Source organism: Metopolophium dirhodum, chromosome 1, assembly GCF_019925205.1.
Source record: "Metopolophium dirhodum isolate CAU chromosome 1, ASM1992520v1, whole genome shotgun sequence".
NCBI lineage: Eukaryota > Metazoa > Arthropoda > Insecta > Hemiptera > Aphididae > Metopolophium > Metopolophium dirhodum.
The window spans coordinates 52,124,358-52,143,612 of record NC_083560.1 but is presented as its reverse complement, the minus strand read 5'-3'; the positions used below and the strand labels follow the sequence as shown (position 1 = coordinate 52,143,612).

Below are 19,255 nucleotides of genomic sequence, written 5' to 3'. Positions count from 1 at the left end.
TCTATTACATATTTTAATATATTCGTTTGAATATTCTACACAATTTATCATATAATAACGAAGTGGTTTGTAATAATTATGACAATAATAATTACAAACAACATTGTTGTGAAATAAAAAAAACGTACATGGTAATACGAATGTATACATTCTATTTAAAATACTATTCTTCTATAAAAACTGTAAGTCATATTATAATTTATTCTATGACATAATAATTGTAACGGGTGGTTAAGTTTTTAAGCCAGAAAAATAATTTTGGGATAAATAGGGTAAATAAATTTAAAAAAAAAAAATCACATTATACATTTTTCAAATAACGTGAATCATCAAATTAAATTGTAAAATAGTAAACATCATATTATATTTTAATTCGAAGAAACGAGCTAGTTGATAACCTGGGTCAAAACCTTTATATTATAAATTAAAAATTAAATAAGCTTTGAAATAAAAATTTGAACAAAAATTTTTACAGTACGATAAATGAATAAATTACGTGTTATTCCTAATAGATATATACAGTCTTTCTACATGATATTTTATTTTATGGAAACTACCTATAGATACATTTCAATTTTAAAATATTAATTTTTGGAGAACATTACACTACCGTATTTTTATACTGTTTTGTGATTTTTCGATGTTTTTGTTAATTTTACTAAGTATTGTAATTTTTGATTCGATATCTATATAACAAAAACATTTATTTATTTAACTTTGAAATTATATTTAATTTAAAGTGCCAAAGTGCCAAATTATATTTAATACATCATTCTATACAATAAGTATGACAAACTTGTTTTTTTTTTTTTACTAAAAATGTTTTTACAAATTGATGAATGATATTTTAAAATTTTATAATAATCATGATTTATGAATTTTAAATCATTTATATTATAATTTAAAAATTGTTTTATGATTATCAACACGTTTGATTATTTTGTTACTTGTACAGTTTATTCCGAATATTGAATACAGTGTATGATTAAAATGAAAATACATTTTGCTTAAAACTTAATTAAAAAAACAAAAGCGGATAATAATATTATGATTATAAATGTAAATATAGGTAAAGATAATATTTTTGTTTTATAACTCCAATAAGTGTCTTCTAATAATGTCTTCTACGTATATCTTCTATATATTTCTGTGTGCGTAAAAAATTGTTCTAAAACCCAATTATAAAACTATAATTTATTTTAATAAATATTCCAGCACTTGGCATTTATTTATAAAATATTCGATTCAGACCGTATTTTCAAAAGACTACGCTCAGGGATTTTTTTTTATGGACCAAAAATAGTGATAGGTACCTCACATTGGACGATTATAAAATTTCTTTCGTACGTTCCAATAACACTGTTCCATTTATGGTTCTATTATACTGGTTTGCAGCTTTATCAATACCTACTGCCCTATATATATACACAACATACGTATATACTATATAATATATATATATATATATATATTAACACACACAAACGTTAATATAATATTGTTGCATTACATTTTTTATTCAAGATGATGTTTATTCATAAGCCAAATGAGTCAACGATATAAAAAAAAAAATAGTAAAGAAATAAACAATTGTTTATAGAAAGACTAAACGTTAAATAACTATTGAACATTTATCATACTATCAATGAAAGTAGACGATTATTAAGAAGTATTTTTTTATGATGGTAGGTACCTGTGATTAGATAATGATTACCGGTCAATAATTTTGATCCAAATAGATTGATAAAATGTACATATTTATTAAAAACAACAATAAATTATTATAAAAACTAGGTATAGGTATAACAAATTAATTTTTTTCTAGTTTCGTGTAATGTAATAATATATACCTCTAGGTAGTCTAATACAAAAACTACGCATAGTTTTCTATTGGAAAAATCAATTTTATGTTTAGAGAAAATTGTTTACAAACTAATAAATATTAATGTAGGTATTTTAAACATCGCTGTACTGACGAAATACGAAGACGTATATTATACACAAAAGTATGTATATAGTTAACTATTGTATTATATGATATTAATGCAAAATAACATTGATATAATATTATTTTAGGACCGTACTAACCAATTCGTGTAGATCTCTGATCACAAATCCACTACGATTTTCTCCGTTTCCAGTGTAACAACAGCAAATCCAAATCGAACACAACATGGGCAATTACTTTCAATGTATATTTACTTTATTTGCCAATCAATTTATATTTATTTAAAAAAAAAAGAAAAGAAAAGGAAAAAAATTAAACACCCTCGAGATTGTTCAATTTATTCGAACGAAACAAACGAACTGGAAAAACATGGGACCGTGGCTCACCGTGCGATCGGACGACACTGCATAATATTTTTATTTACACGGACGCTAACGTACACATGGGCCGGCGATAAAACTGCTTTGTACCATTCCCTACTGTTTACTAGTTATAATAACGACCGAATGACAATATATATCGTGTCGGGCAGAAGAGAGAAAAAAAAACCTATTGCAGGGTAATTACGCTGTTAATTATCGATAAGTAGGTACCCGAGAAATATTAGGCGACCCGATAATTATTATTATTATTATTCGTAATATATTACAATAATAATATAGGTATACCTACACGATATTATAACCATACACGTATTGTGCGTTGAAAATAGTAGGCTTCAATCGATTTGATTATTTTGTTGGATCGTTGGCTTACATATTTTCATTCTATAAAAATATGAAAAGATAGCACTAACAACGTTTTAGAAAAATTCGTATGAATCGCAACATTATAATTAGATCATTTATAAGACGAAAAAGAATTAGGTATGATATGATTATGGATAACACTATCGTAAATAACCTAATCTAATTATTTTTACAGAATGATTCGCTATATACGAAGCATAATATTTTTGATTAGGTATCAAAATAATCTATAGAGAAAATTGTTTATTAAATAAATACCTTTTAGAAAACCGTAATATCACATTATAAATATAGTATGATGATACTGTTTAGCTTTAGTATTATTTTATCACTGGTTTAGAATTTGTCCTATATTATATTTCCAAATTTTTTAAATGCATTTATATATTTCAATATTTATTCCATCACTTCAAATACTTAGACAACTTGAAGTAACTAGATATTCTTATTAACAACACCGGGTCCATATATTTCCATTTAGTTTTAATTAAAAATCAGATAATTTGATAAATATATCGGTTAAGTACATTTAAATATAACTTAACTATTATAAGTACCTGTGTTCGTAATGTTGTTTGAATTATTTAATAATAAACTACCTAACAACATTTTGGTGTAAATCGTAATAATATAATTCCTCAATTTTGCCTGTCTTTTAAAAAAAATTAAGTCTTAACAAAGATAAGTATTTTAGCTTTCATTGCTCTATTTAAAGAATAAAACATTAGTTTAGAAATAATACGATTTGTTTTCATGTGGTAAAAATATTAAATAATTCTTCATAAAATCATTAAAATCATTGCATATATTTAATTTAACACATTTTTTTTAGTTTAAAAATATATTATATCATTTAGTACGAATAAATGGCTCCGAGTTTCATTTACAAATTATTTCATTATTTATGAATAATGATTATTGAACTGATATTACATAATAATACTCTATAAAACCTTTTTGTAAGCGATAAGAATTCGGGTTCAGTTTTTAAATCATACTCGTTTTTGTATTGTCTGAAATTGAAAAGTTTCCATTTTACCCTGGTGAATCATTTCACTTATTTTTTTTAAACATTTTATTTCATTAAAAGATTTGTTTTTATTCTATTTGAAAAAAAAAATGAATAAATGAAAATAACGTTTATAACAATAAATAAAACAAATATTAATTAAAACTTACAAGGTTTATCGGGTGTATTTTGTGTGGTACACTGATTCACACCATGCGTCTAGTTTAAAAATTAAATTGGCAATTCTTATCGCGGAATAATACTTTTTTTTTTTTAAGTTGTTAAATTTTATATTATTGAATTTTATTTTTACAATCATAATATACATTTAGTAGGTATGGTAAAAGAGACTATACAAATATTAATTGACAAGAGTACTTCAATTATTTATTCAATTATGCCTATCCATTTTAATTGTACACTATAATATAATATTGTATGTACAATATAATATTCATATAATCATGCAATATTGGATTGCCCGAAAAACTAAAGTAAGTAACTAAAGTAAAATGTATTTTACTTGTTTTCAGTTTTGTTAAATAACTTATTACTAACTAAATCGTGGAAATCGTGAGTGATAGTAAAAAATATTCTGCGCTGCTTAAGAAATAAAAATATTGGGCGCACCTATTCAATATTTACCAAAAAAATATTCTTCTGTAAGGTTACACCAGCTAATCTCAATTGTTAATGTGTTAAGTTCACAGTACTTTTACTAGATGATCCATGATTTTAGTGTTTACACTCATTAATTTGAAAATATTAATTTCATATGATTTGATATCATTGAAAAACAATATTTTTTAAATTAAGAATTTATTTTTACAAATGTTTAATTTTTTTTCTTTTTATATAAAAACATATTTTATATCATATTCCGAAGCTGGATATTGTTTGGAGTATTCCTATCCATAAAAAATGTAATTTCAAGCGAGTTGATAATTATTTATAACTTATAAGAATTTAAAGTTTTGAAAACACAAACGGATTTGAGTGACCCAGGGGTACTCCAAAAAATGTTCGTTCACTACTCGCTCTCTTATTAATTTTAAATACTAATTTTACTAATTAATAAGACGCCATACCCGCATGGCGATATGTCTTAATCTTATAAATGTTCAGCATTGCTAATTGTACGTTCAGTTAAATCCATTTTACTCTGTTATTTTTAAAATTTGAGTGAATTTAATTTTAAAATGTAATTATATGATTATTATCTAATGCACGTCATATTGGAGGATTTTATTGATAATTGAATTCCAAAACAAGTTATGCAAATTTTAAAAACTATAGATTTATTTCATCATTTTAAAATGATAATTTGCTTCAAAATTAAAATATTGATAAAAACTTTCGAGATTCCATAGAATCTACTTAAAAGTCTTATTTTTAAATTTTATCCTAACCTTACCATCATTATACGAAAAACAATTCTCAGTGGATACTTATATTACCAAGTTTATTTAATTATATATTTATAATGCTATTGTAGTTATTTATCTTACTGTTAGTAGTATAGTAGGTTGAATTATTTTTCGTCAAAAACATGAAAAGTGTTCAAAAGTTTGTAAAGCCAATGAATTTAACACTTCGCAAAGAGTCTACAGTTCTAAAACAATAATCTAAAAATTAGTATTTAACATTATAATGTTCAATGTGAGAATATAGAATATTTCTCTTAGTGTTAATGTATGATTTTATTATTAGTAAATTAACTTCAAAAATTGATTTAATTCCATACGTTTCTATTTACTATTTTACCAACTGTATTCACATGGAGAAAAATATCAACTAAATAATATATTATTTAAAAGTGTTTTCATCACTTGGAAACTAAAACATAACTTCATTGCTTAAATTTTAATAAGCCAATCCAATATCTCTATGTATAGCCGTAGGTAAAGGATGTCAGGATGTTGCTTTTATAAATTAAATTAGCAAGTTTGCTACACTCAAATGCAGTTGCAGAAGTATAGGACTTTTGAAAAGTTAAATTTCAAGCAAAATACAATATTCTATTAAACATAATTGTAAGCACGTAGGCAATGAAAATAGAGTATTATATTCGTCACGACATTATACAATGTAAATATTTGAAATTCTACTTTTATTATTAGATTTTTTTTATATTAAATTATAATTATGTCTATGTCGTTTTCAAGTAACCTTATGTAGTATTTAATTTAATACCTACATACTTTTCTTTATTTTTGTATTGAATTAACTTGATATAAATAATGAAGAGAAATGTTGAGAATACAAATTTGGATTGTGAAACATCCGGAAGTTTTGGTCGTGTCAGAAGTCTTCCGGGAATCAAAAACAAGGAAATGTATCAAAGTTTTGAAGGGCTATTAAGTATTCTGGATGAGTATCATATAAGCTTTATAAGCTAGAAAAATAATATAATTATTTAACATTATAAAAATCTAGAAATAATTACTGTTTGTGTTTTGTAATAATATTGATCTTATTGATCTTTACTTTTCTCAAGTTGAGCTAATATAATTTAAATTTTATTTAGGTACCTACTAAAAACAATATACAATTCCACTCTTATTTTTTTTATAATGATTTGGAAAATGTCATATTTAAACTAACATTTGTAAAGTCCATAATTTAAATGATAACAATGATATTCTGAAATTTTCCCACCTCATAATTTATTTACATGATAGGCACATTTAATCCATCAAAAATGATAGGTATTAAAATCGAAAGTGTGATAATGACAAATTTCATCAGTATAACTGGCTATAACAAAACTGCTACAATAGCTTAATTGTGTTCTCTAATAAAACGACAAACAAATTATGTTTATTTATATTATAGTTTCTTTTCGTATAATATAATATTGTGTAATTAAAACAAAAAATACGTTAAAAATATTAATAGTAGGTAAGTCTTCTAATCTTTGTTAGAAATCATAAGTTTTGCAGCTGATAGTACCTATCGATATAGGTACCTTACAAGTTATCATTGAATAATTAAGTAGACGGTACCTATTTTAGTTGTGCGATAATCACGACTGTCCTGTCTTACCGTCTGACCGATCGATGTTACACCCTACCCGACGAAATTCCAAAATCTAGCGCCTGCGCGTGTAGAGAAATAGTTAGAAAGCAAAACTCTTGAAAAAGAATCTCAAAAAGAAAAAAGTTGCGTATAAAATATTTTTAAAAAAAACTTTACTGTTGGTGTACGCACGTCTTAACCTCGTCGGTATAAAATCGATCGCTTTGACAACCGTAAATACCGGCGATGATTACAACAAACAACAACAACAACAACAACAACAACAACAACAAAAATACCAACTGATAAATGGTTTCGCTACTGACCTTGATGAGCTTGGCCGTGTTCTTGGGCTTCCGGTAGTCGGGCGGCACGTACATGTGCACCTTGTGCAGGATACCGAACGGGTCGCGCACCGGCTGGACATCCTTCTGGCGGCGGCGGCCGAAGCAAAAGTACTGGCACGAGCGCATGAAGAAGCTGCGGATCTTGCCGACGGACGGTTCGTCGGTGACCGTCGGGCTGGTAACCGTGGCCGCGCTGAACATGTTGAACTGCGGCTGGAGCACCGGCGACGGCGTCACCACGGCCGGCACGTCCAGCGGCCACTGGTGCTCCCTGTCCTCGGAAATCGGCTGCAGCGTGGAACACGGCCCGCCGCCGTCCAACAGCGAGTCCGGGCTGTTCGCGGTCAGGCTGTCCGGCGTCTGGTTCCGGCGCTCCGACATTTTCTCGATGCGGAACTGCAAACCGGCCAGCCCGATCGCCTCGTCGCTGCTGCACTGCAACGTGCCCGCAATCACGGCGCTCTGCAACTGTTCCGACAACAACAATGCGTTGTTCAATAGTTGTACAAATAACGCCTAAAAAGCTCTTAACGTCTACGATAGGGCGGCCAGCTTGGTGGACACCGTTTTTTATTGGCTGGCTGTTATCATTGTTGACGGACGTCATTAATCGTCTGAATATGTTTATCAATGTTAATTACATATTTATAATATTATTGTCAGTTATTTTTACATAATATGTATTTATTAAAATTAACTTATTATGTGTTATTATTTACATTTTCTTGTCACATAATTATAATATAATACCGGTATTCATGTTTTGTATTATAAGTTAGGATATACCTACCTAGATTGTATATCCCATATGACATAATAATATCATATTATATAAATATCGTATGTGGTCAGCATATTATTGGCTATAGTGTATCATATTATGCGGTCGTCTATGCTTTTTTAAATTTACGAAAAACGAGAGAATTTTTTTAACGATTAATGGCTGCTATCACATTATTGTTGGCCATTCTCTTATAAGGGTTAAGGCATTATGGCATTTGGTACATCAGCTGCATTGGTTCTTGTACTATAATAAAGAGGCAGGCACATAGTAATATATAGGTAACAAATTTACATCGACAAAGGTTATCGATACATGCACTGGATACCCAAAACAATGGTGACCCTTGCGATTTGTTTGCACAGACTTTAGGAAAAAAAATTTTATGGAGACGAATTATAAATATTACGTTTGTTGTTCGTATGTAAATTTTGTAGGGTTGAGAGTAGAGGCTAGTCTGCAGCCCCCTAAAAAAGACGTATTACATTACTACTTGTGACAATTTTGTTTTCATGGATTTGTCATGACATGCAGATATTTATATGTATACCATCATAGAGTTATTTTCTAATTGTAAAATTACTTGACGTTTTTGCGGCTCTTTAACTATGGAAATACTACTTACTAGATTACCTAATGACAGAATTCCAACAGGTAAATTTTTTTGAATCTTCTAATAATATTTTTACGTTATCAATGGGTAATTGTTTAATTATTGATAACACTGCATTTTTAACATTTAATTATGCATACTTATTTTTAAATAACATTAGGTATCGACTCAATACTACTTTATAGCAATAGCAATAAAAAATAATAAACTGGGGTGGATTTATCCTTATCGTCCATCACCCACGGCACTGCTCTGAAGTCTATTTCCGAGTATAATATAATGTAATGAAATATAATACATAGGTAGTACTAGTTTTACCATTAATCATACTATCGGAGTTGGGAAAAAATGTTCAATATGGGTATGGGGTATCAGTGTAAGATAACCTAAGTTACAGAAAAACGTACATTTTGTTCACAATCAAGGATTATAATAAATGTTATTATAAAACACTCGAATTTTTCAGGTATTCAACCATAACAATATAATATTATACTTCGAACGACTGGCTGTAAACCAACCAACAATCCGTCTGTCAAACCAACTGTATGATGCCGATTTGTGGACAAAGAAAAAGCTCATAATAAGGTATTTTAATTTTATATTAAATATTTACGTTGTATAAATATATATTTTTTTAATTTAAACAAATTATTTTTTATTAAAGGCGTTAAAACAATCTAATATTTCTAATCAGAAACTAATTTCAATACATCCAACGAATGTATCAAGTAACTAATTTTCAGACTAACTGAAAATTGTAACAATTTTATAGCTCAAAATAAGCGTAGAATTTAAATTGGTTAGTACATTTTTATTTTTCGACAACTCTCCGTGCGCATACAACGATTTCATTATCATCAGTAAACGCCACAAATAAGCGCACATAATGTCAGAAATATGTTGATGTACTTACGAATTATAAGTAAGTACATATAATCTTATAGTAGGTATATTATTATCATGGTATTATGGTTAAGACCAAATATATATGTCATACCTGTTAATGTGATAAGCTGGTATAGACAGTGCCCATCTAAGCACTAAATATGTTTATTTTGAGTTTTTATACAAATTATTACCTATATAATATACAAGCCATGAATCCTGGGTATTAATAGGAATTAAAAATTGGTGGGAAATTGCGTTTCCATTTCCCTGCGGTTATAAATCTTTTCGTGAAAAAATTATATTATATATAAGCAGCAATGTAAATATTATATCGCAATTGCATTGAACATTAAATTTGAAAAAAAAAATTGACATCATACTGAAATAAATTTGCTCAGAACGCCTTGGTGAAAGAAGTGCTGTTGTATCTTAAGTTCGGAATCCGTGTTGGAAAAGCAAAACACAGCAGATATAGGTTAATTATCTGTATTATGTCTTACACATTATAGTTCCCCATTGTTTTCAAATGTGTCTGATAGTTTTATAATGTTATTATAGTAGTTATAACTTATATTATTATTCTTGTAATATTTTTTTTCCTATGGGTATAATATAATTGTTCTAAAATAATGAATGAATTATAAATTCTTGATTGTATGTACCTAATTGATTTTATAGTGAATGATTACCTATCAACAATAATTCATGTACTTAAACTTTATTTCTAACAACAATTATTAAAAATAAAATCAAAAGAACTATAACGAAAATTTACTTTAAAGAATTCAAGATGTATACCCCTACCTATAAGCTTATTAATGTGTCTTCGTTTTAAAATGTAAGTATCTACATTATAATTATCAAGTAAAACTTAAATAGAAATCTATACACATATTATTATATCAATAATCCACAACAGCTATATATGGTAATGTCTGTCTGTTTATAGTCAAGTGGGAACATGTATTCAATATTAATACTCATTATTGTGAGATTAATGTTTCAATCACAACTTATATAACGAATCAAAGAAAATATTCTTCCTTCAGTCTTAAATTCTACATAATATGTTTGATATGGCAGAATTCAATGATGTCTTTAGAAATTAAACGAATGTATTAGTTTAGTGAATTAATAATGAAATACAGGTAATGTTTTAAAATACTTGATTGAAATAATAAACACAAAGTAATGAAATGATGCAACCACATAAATATTATAACATGCACGGTATTGAAAAAGTTGAAAATAATTTTAAAATTATATTTCTTATTATATTATATTTTGTAATTATTTGAAGTGGGTTTGGTAAAAAATTAATTTGTCAAGATTTAATAATATTAAACAAATAATTATATTCGAAGCAAAAAATATTTATCGTAGAAAAAACTTGGTAAGTAATTTTAATAAAATTTCGCATTTGTTAATTAATAATTATATAAATAAAGAAAACTTTTAAATTGTTATAACGAAAAAATTATAATAACCGACAGTTAAAAATATTTGAAAAAAATAGTATTTAATCTTTTACGGTTTGTAATGAATATTTCTTGAAATCAGATTAAACTAAATAAAGATAGACATTTTGTTGAATGTAATTTAGTTTCACACAAACTCAGCTGGGGTTGGGTTTGAAATTACATTCTGAGTAGACAGCTTGGGTAGATGTGTGATATGAATGTTTGTTTTCATAAATATTAAAATGGTTAGTTGATGTATTCTAAAAAAAATATATGTCTAAGATTAAAATTAAAATTGTATAATATTTATTGGTGCAAATCATATCCTCATAAACTAAAAATAATTGTATGTTATATTATAAGAGTAAAAATGCAGGTAACTTGATTTTACTGTTTTAAAGATTTCAAGTGTATCTCGTCATTATATACAAAAAACAATTCTGAGAACAAATAAGGATATTGGTAGTATATATGTTGTATATTATGATATAATATGATTATTTATTTTTAATATTTTCGTAGGTAGGATGAACAAATGTTTTCCAAAAATATTGGATAATACTTTTCTAAGTCAATAACAACTACAATATTATATATAGTACGGAGATTGGTTTATGATATAAAAAGCATAAAACTGGTCTAAATATTTTGAAATTTTCATCGTGTATAGAAAATTAGAAAATGTTAAACAATTATATTCGTAATGGAGAAAAATTACAATTCTCTAAAAATAATATTTTTGTATTACAAAAAAAAAAACTAAAATCGTTATTATTATAAAAATACAATAACGTTAAAATTAAACATAACCATCAAATACCCATAAAAAAGCGGAAAAGTAGGTAACCATAATGCTGTACAGTTAAAGAGTGTGTACCTCATACATTTAGTAAGTCACAGTCATATATTTGTTAAATTTGAATTCAATGATAAATCATTGCTCACAAAAAATGATTCCGGGTGAAGACTATGAAACATGTTACTAATTATATTTTATGATATAATTATATTGCAACCAGGGACTGGAACCTTGATGATTTTACAGTTTCGGTTCCTGTTTGGATCCAGAAAAACTAAGATTTCAGTTTCGGTTCCGGTTCGGTTCCCAGAAAAACTAAAATTTAGATTTCGGTTTCTTTTCTGTTCTTAAAATTTAAAACATTTGTTAGTCGTTTTGGTTTTATACTTATGTAAAAAATTTGTAAAGTAAAAGTTACGGTTCCGGTTAGGTTCCGGTTTTTAAATTAATTTAAATAAGGGTTCCGGTGAGGTTCCAGAATTAAAATTAATTTAAATAAGAGTTTGGTGAGGTTTCAATTCTCAATATTTAACGAGTTTCGATTCCAAAACCAGTTCTTTTCGGTAAGGTTCCTGATTGCAGCAATAGACATTTATTTTCTATTAGTTTTATTAATATTTGCCGAAACCATTCCATTTATTATATTTAATTATTATAATAGTATAATATATTTATTTAATTTATAATTGTTTCTAACTTTTAAGTCACTACCGTCTTACCACAGAACAGTGCGAATAGGTTCCATAGTTCGTGGTATAGCTTAAAGTCAATTTAAACATTTTAAAAATGCCATTGTGTATATAAAATACATATAAGTCACGAGCTTATCATACAGATTTGGGCAATAAAATTGAAAACTGTATTCATTTTTAGCAATGAAATAATTAACAATCGGGTTTTTGTGATTTTGATAAATGTCGTAAAAATTTAAACTAATCAGTTTTATAAAAAAAAATTGTATTTTTGATATTTTAATATATTATGTAGTATAAGAACAACTTTTGAGGAATCAATCTTATACTAATATTTGTCTAAGGTTTTTGACATAGTAACAAAAAAAATAATCAACATAATTCTTTTTTTTTTAGGGGGGGGGACTACAAAAGTATAAATATTTAAACGTCAATAAATATGTAAAATTTGTCAAATACTTTCTTTAATTTATGGATTAGTATAATGACCCCTTCGATTATTTCTTTCTGAATAACAACAATCAAACAAAATCGATTAGTCAAAAATTTGTGTGGCATAAATATTTCCGTATCCCTGTTTTAGTTAGTTTTCCCAATTATTATGAAAAGTACTTGGAACTTCCAACTTTGAATCCCTAAAGTACTAACTAAAAACTAAAATTAGCTACCATCAATAATAAATAGGTATTGAAGCAAATACTCTGCGGCAAAAGGTGTTTTTTGAACTCCCCCCCCCCCCCCCCATTATTGCATTATCATTTGAAATTAATAAATAACATATCAAATTATTTTTTGATAACTTTTCACAGTTGTGAATAAATGTAATAATATTATTGTTTTACCTTTGAGTATTCCTTATTTGTATCCATAACTGCATCTCCATCTTTAAATTCAATTTCAATAGACTAAAACATAAATAATGAAATGTTGTATTAGTAGAAAATTACTTTTATTTCCGATGTTTATCATTATATTTCTTAATTATATATGAGGTATGTGATTATGTTATTTTTATATTAACTATAATATCTTAACTATATAACTTTAGTACCTAGTATGTATCTGATGTACCCATCTATAATTATGTATGGTTAATCATTATCATTCCATTAAAATTGTTATGTTTTAATGTCAAATTCTTTATATTGATGATATAAATGTGCAGAATTCAGACCATGAATGTGAATTAAATTAAAAATAATGCGATTTTAAAGTTTTAAATACTTACAAGTTCTTTGAATTCAGTAACCATCTCAATGTACCATTGTGAATATTCTCCTCCAATGTGATTAGCAATACGCATGAATTCTCTCATTTCCACACATAATGCATGTTGATCATTTAGTTCCGTTTTTGAAGTTCTTAACCACGTCTAAAATATAATTGAATATACAAATGAAATAAATGTGTTGGATAGGCGGTTTTTATATGATGAATATATTATATTATACAACAGATATGTCGTATGTATAATATAAATGTGTGCTAATATAAATAATAATTTAAGTCAAATAGTCTAGTGGTAGTGACCACTCTCTCACACTCAATCAATCGAACTTTCCTCGCCACATTTTCCAAAATCATAGCAATACTTTCTTCAAATAGGTAATAATTCAGATATTACATCACATCATTTACGATTAATATCTAAATAAAATTGAGTTTTGGGGTAAAACCTGAAAAATTGAAATGAATGACAAATATCCACTCATGTAAACTTTTCCTTAAAGATAATTTAATGTCCTTCACAGAATTGAAAATAAACTAATTTCATTTCATTCATCGACCATCTAAGTATTACTCTGGATAAAATATTAAGCTACGATAAACAAGAACTCAAACGACTCATTACTAATGTCCGTCTACTTTGGCGTTTACTAACATACGCCTTAAAATTAAATTTCTTATTTACAAATAAATCGATTTAACATAATGGTCATAAGACATCTACATTTTGGGACCCTACTCTGTGAAGTTATGCTCAATTGAAGTTCTGCTGTCAATAATTTTAAGAATTATCACAGGTGTCACGTATACGTAGTACGGCTATATGACAGAAGCGCCAAAGGAGCAAAAAATATGACATATCATTTGCGCCAAAATTAATACTTTTTTAGTAGTTATTTTTAAATGTCGATCTTATAAAAACTTTTTAAATAAATATAATAGAAATTAATAAATTATAATTTTAATAAATCGGTTGATTTTTTATCTTACTAACAATTGTTAATAATACATTTTTTAAATATAATATATAGTCCTAAATTTAATATCTGGTATTTAATATTTATTAACCGTGACACACAGACACAGGTATCTAGGATTTTAGCGCTTTCGTAAGATACAATTTTGGTGCATTCGTACGACAGGTACAACTTTTTTTTTCTAATCTCATTTTGATGCTTATGTCTTTAATTAAAAACACAACCTAATCACATGGTTATCGTAAGTATGATGTTGTTACGTCGAGTTAAATAATAAAAACAATACCTCGAACAAGATAAGTATGCTCCTGTGCCAAGGCGTGATTGCAATATTATGTATTTCGCCACCGTGTGTAAATGCTATGCTATCTCTTCCCCTGGATCTGTCACTGGGCGAGTACGAGCTTCTTCTACTGTTATATGTGTTACCCGACCCCGAAGACATGGCACCGGTACCGCTTACACCTCCAGCAATGCTGCTACTGCACGCCGCATTATTGCTCGTGTCGTTACTGTTTACCGGATAGCTGTTATACACCGACGATGCTTGGTTGGATATGACCATTGGGCCACACGGTCCATGGTACTCGGTCTGTAAGAAAATACACAAAAATAACGATATTTTATAAGAATCATATAATATTATATTCTAATTTCTAAGCGCAGCTAGAGACATTGCACGATTCAAATGTTTGAAAAAATGTAACAAGATGTTAGCAAGCAATTAGTTTTAAGGTGGTCGGTGTCGGTTTTGTATATTTTATCTTCTATGGCTATAATTTTTCAAACCAGGCTATGATCCGACTTACAAAATGTTCTCTTCTTTTAAATAAATAAAAATTAACGAAATACGACTATTCTACAGGGCATGAGAGTTTTTCCTGTAAGACATGTTTTTATACTAAAAAACGCACCGGCTCCCCGACGCCCTTAACTGAGCCCTTTGTTTGGAATAATTTTTAGAATGGCGTATTAGTAGTAAGTACATACTTTAAAATATACAATTGCAACAAATAATTAGATGTGTAAAGAGTTATTCAAAAACTAAAAGTAAAGCTACGAGGTGTTTATTACATGTTGGCTTTTTTAAATATAGTTTTAATCTCAAGTAATGTAATTAGGTACTATAGAAATTACATGAAATTAAAAATACATAAATTACCATGGGCCAACATTTTCCGAAAGAATAATTTTCTGTTTTCAATTTGGCCGGCGGATAAACAAATTTTCTTTAATATAGGTAGTATATTTAAAATAAACCGTTGTTCTATACAAACATTTGCACAATAAGTAGGTACGATAACACACATTAAGATCAACATCACTACTCGTAGAAAAATAATTGGTTTGGGTATCACTTAGATAAAAATGTTGTGCACGAGTAAAGATACTAGCTAATTAGTATTTACGATTTATTTATTTGTTTTTCCATTTAATATGAAATGTAGGCACATAAAATTTAAAAAAAACCCCGATAGATGATCGTATTAATTTATCCGGGTTTAAATGAAATACCATTCTAAATATTAACCAAGTTTAAACAATAACGGGGCCTTTCTTAAAAACATTTAAATAGAACTCTAGAAACAAGTTGTTTATAAACAGTTACCTAAATCCACCGCATTTTATTTTTAAAATAGTAATTATTTACTTACAAAACATATGCAATTAAAATGATACAGTTATTATTTATCATTTATAATTGATACGATTGTAATACATAGTCATGCATATTATTTCATTGTCGTCGTGAAATTAATGTTTTTAAAAATGCACAGGATTAGTTTTTACTAAATTAATATTATACTATTTAAAAAGTTTTACGTTTATGCAATGAATTACCTGAAACCCTAATGTTCCAGCCGAACGACCTCTTGGCAATCGACAATTGAATGGAAATGAATCCGGCAATGTCAGATAGCGGTTTGATTCGTAAGCAACACGTGGCATAGACCTAGATCTTGGTCTTGTGACTGGTGCGAATTCGGCAGTAGCCGTTGCAAATGTAGAATCTAACGGTAAGCGTCTTGAAAATACATGACTAGGGGAATCTAAATCGGGTAAATTTTGCAATTGTTTTTGAAAGGCCAAAATTTCTTGCTCCGGTGTTTGTTGATAAGAGTCTCCTCTTACCTAAACAAAAAATAGTTAATTTTTAATTTTTAATGCGATTGAATACACTAATTACCACTCATAATTTATATTTGAGTGATGCATTTGCTTTCAATAATATGAACAATGTTAATATATGTATTTTTTTATATTGTATATATTATGTGATACGCATATTATATAACTTTCAGAGCTTAAATCGTTTTTGTTAGTAAAATTAAGACGTATTTACAATTATTTACAATTTTAACATCAAACGTCAATAGCTTTGCTATAAATTGGTATAATATAAATATAAATATTATATCAATGTCATAAATCACAATAAATTAGTATTAAAATAGTTATTTCATTATTTGTTAAAATCTTAATAAAGAAGCATTGAAAAAATGTTTTTGACGTATAGACGAGTAGTTTTAATATATATTAATATATTATAAAGAATGTTAAGCTAAAAAAGAAATTTTAAAAAACCTTTTTGAACGGAAGGTGTATTACATATTGACAATGGTAATACAATGTAAAGTATTACATATTGACAGATTGTCTGTAGCAAAAATGTTATATTGGAGGTAGAATCTACAGAATATAGAGTAGGTTATGCAATAAATTCAATAAATAGGAATCAAATACCCAGGTAATGATAACTGGGTATAAGTGTGTACCTATAGAATAAAGCTGAGTACTAAAAACAGATCTAAAGAAACAATAAGAGTCAACTTCAAGTTATGCATTACTTAAAATACAAATAAAAGTTAAGGATTTGAGTTTTTTACTTTCATTTTTTTTTTAATATTTTGCATTTATGAGAACAGTTTTATATAGGTACTCGAGTACTTTTATAAAAAATATTAGATTTCAATATTACCTTTGTGATGTTTGCTTGTGATTTAGATCGCTCATTGGTGATATTACGAATATTGGACGATCTTAAAGATGGGCGATTTCTCGGAGGAAATTGAAAATTGAGTCCTCCGGGTAGTGCTTTTGTCGAAGTCAATGAAACTGTTAATAATTAAACATATTATTTTTGAACAAATATTTGTATAAGTTTAAATTTTAAACGAATAATCAAGCTTTTATTATCACATTAGTATGTTACTCAAATCTTGATTAAATATTTAGACAATAATAAATAAAAATATTGAGTTTGTGTGGATTATTTGCATAACATTTCAAATACTCCGTTATGACGTATTCATGATAAATTGATAAAATATATTAAAATTGAAAAAATTAATTATATTATTTACGTTATGTTTAAATCATAGTTACCCTACAATTATTATAGCTTTAACTATATATTAAGTTATATTTATAATTTTACTGACCGCTAGAATTTCTGTATTCATCAGTATCTATGTCTGGACTCATTGTATTATCTTTAAACATGTCATTTTTGATTATATTTGAAAATGCATTGAAAGTTGCTTGCAGTGCTGGTTCAATACCAAAACCACCTGCGCTGCTGGTGCTGCTTCGACGGCGACGAGTATGCATGCCTACCGATTTTGATTTTCCTTTTGAAGGAATTCCATCAACTGTATCATAACCATAACACTTTGTAGTGTCCAGGCTTAAATGGATCTGAAATGAAAAAAAAATATGAAAACAACACACCTACCTACAATCAAAGTATAATATTAATTGTTATTTCAACGGACATTGGACAAAATTACTTTTTATGTTCACAAGTTGTTTGTTCAAAACAACAAAACATATTTGTAGTGATTAACTAACACTAACTGAGTTTTCGGTATTAAAACTTATTGAAACTTAATTACCCACGGTTTGTTAAATAAATTAAAATAGTTTTATTACTATCGTACTGACACAAAAGGTGCATCTTCTGAAATAGAAGTGATTAGTGGTTACCAACGATCACATTTACGTTAATAAAGGCTTACCGGATTTGACATTAAAATAAAATAAATTATTTTTAAAAATAATTTTTGTTCAGTTAAAAAAAAATGTTTGATTATCACTATAAAGCGCAAAATGGCAGTATTTGACCCATTATGCCAAAATATATATATTATAATATTATGTACCTTCCTAGTTTGTATATTATAGTGTACATATAATATAGTAGGTATTATGTATATTCTATCATTATAGTCTATAGAACCGTAGGTTATATTATGTCTGTTCCTCAAGCGTTGTAGAAGATAAGCCACACTATTCACACCACATAATAGCGCAGTGGAATTATATTAATTTGATATTGACTTGATATTGTTTGGTTTAACTAGCCGACGACCATCACTCGTCCAGGCTGAAAATTCTAGATTGAAATAGTTGAAAAAAAAATCGGATCCATAATAATTATAATATGACACGGTCAATGATGAGATATAATATGTATATGGCTCTCAGTAGGATCAGTGGGGTAAATGAAAATATAGACGATTGGAAACGATATTAATTTCTCATCGATTGATGGTGATAAAAAATAGTAAAATTCTCATTTGCCCCTTAGTCACTAAATAATATGGGGCAAATGGAAATATGTATACTTCATACATTCAAGTAATATAAAATCAATGCTAATGATAAATATTTGACATTTAGATATTTAATGACCACAGAGGTTATTCCTACAGATAATTTTGATATTAGGTAAATGGATATT

At 27.5% G+C, this 19,255-nt stretch overlaps 1 protein-coding gene across 1 annotated transcript in view; it reads right to left on the bottom strand.

Annotated features, from left to right (window-relative positions):
• Nucleotides 1–19,255, bottom strand: part of LOC132933939 (uncharacterized) — a 292,866-nt gene that overhangs the window by 39,475 nt on the left and 234,136 nt on the right. The window contains exons 21-27 of the mRNA XM_061000219.1: nt 17,955–18,210; nt 17,492–17,628; nt 16,354–16,644; nt 14,798–15,103; nt 13,536–13,679; nt 13,150–13,212; nt 7,051–7,539 (exon numbers count right to left, since the gene is read on the bottom strand). Of these exons, the coding sequence (XP_060856202.1) occupies nt 7,051–7,539; nt 13,150–13,212; nt 13,536–13,679; nt 14,798–15,103; nt 16,354–16,644; nt 17,492–17,628; nt 17,955–18,210 (1,686 nt within the window). The remainder of the gene's footprint in view (nt 1–7,050; nt 7,540–13,149; nt 13,213–13,535; nt 13,680–14,797; nt 15,104–16,353; nt 16,645–17,491; nt 17,629–17,954; nt 18,211–19,255) is intronic.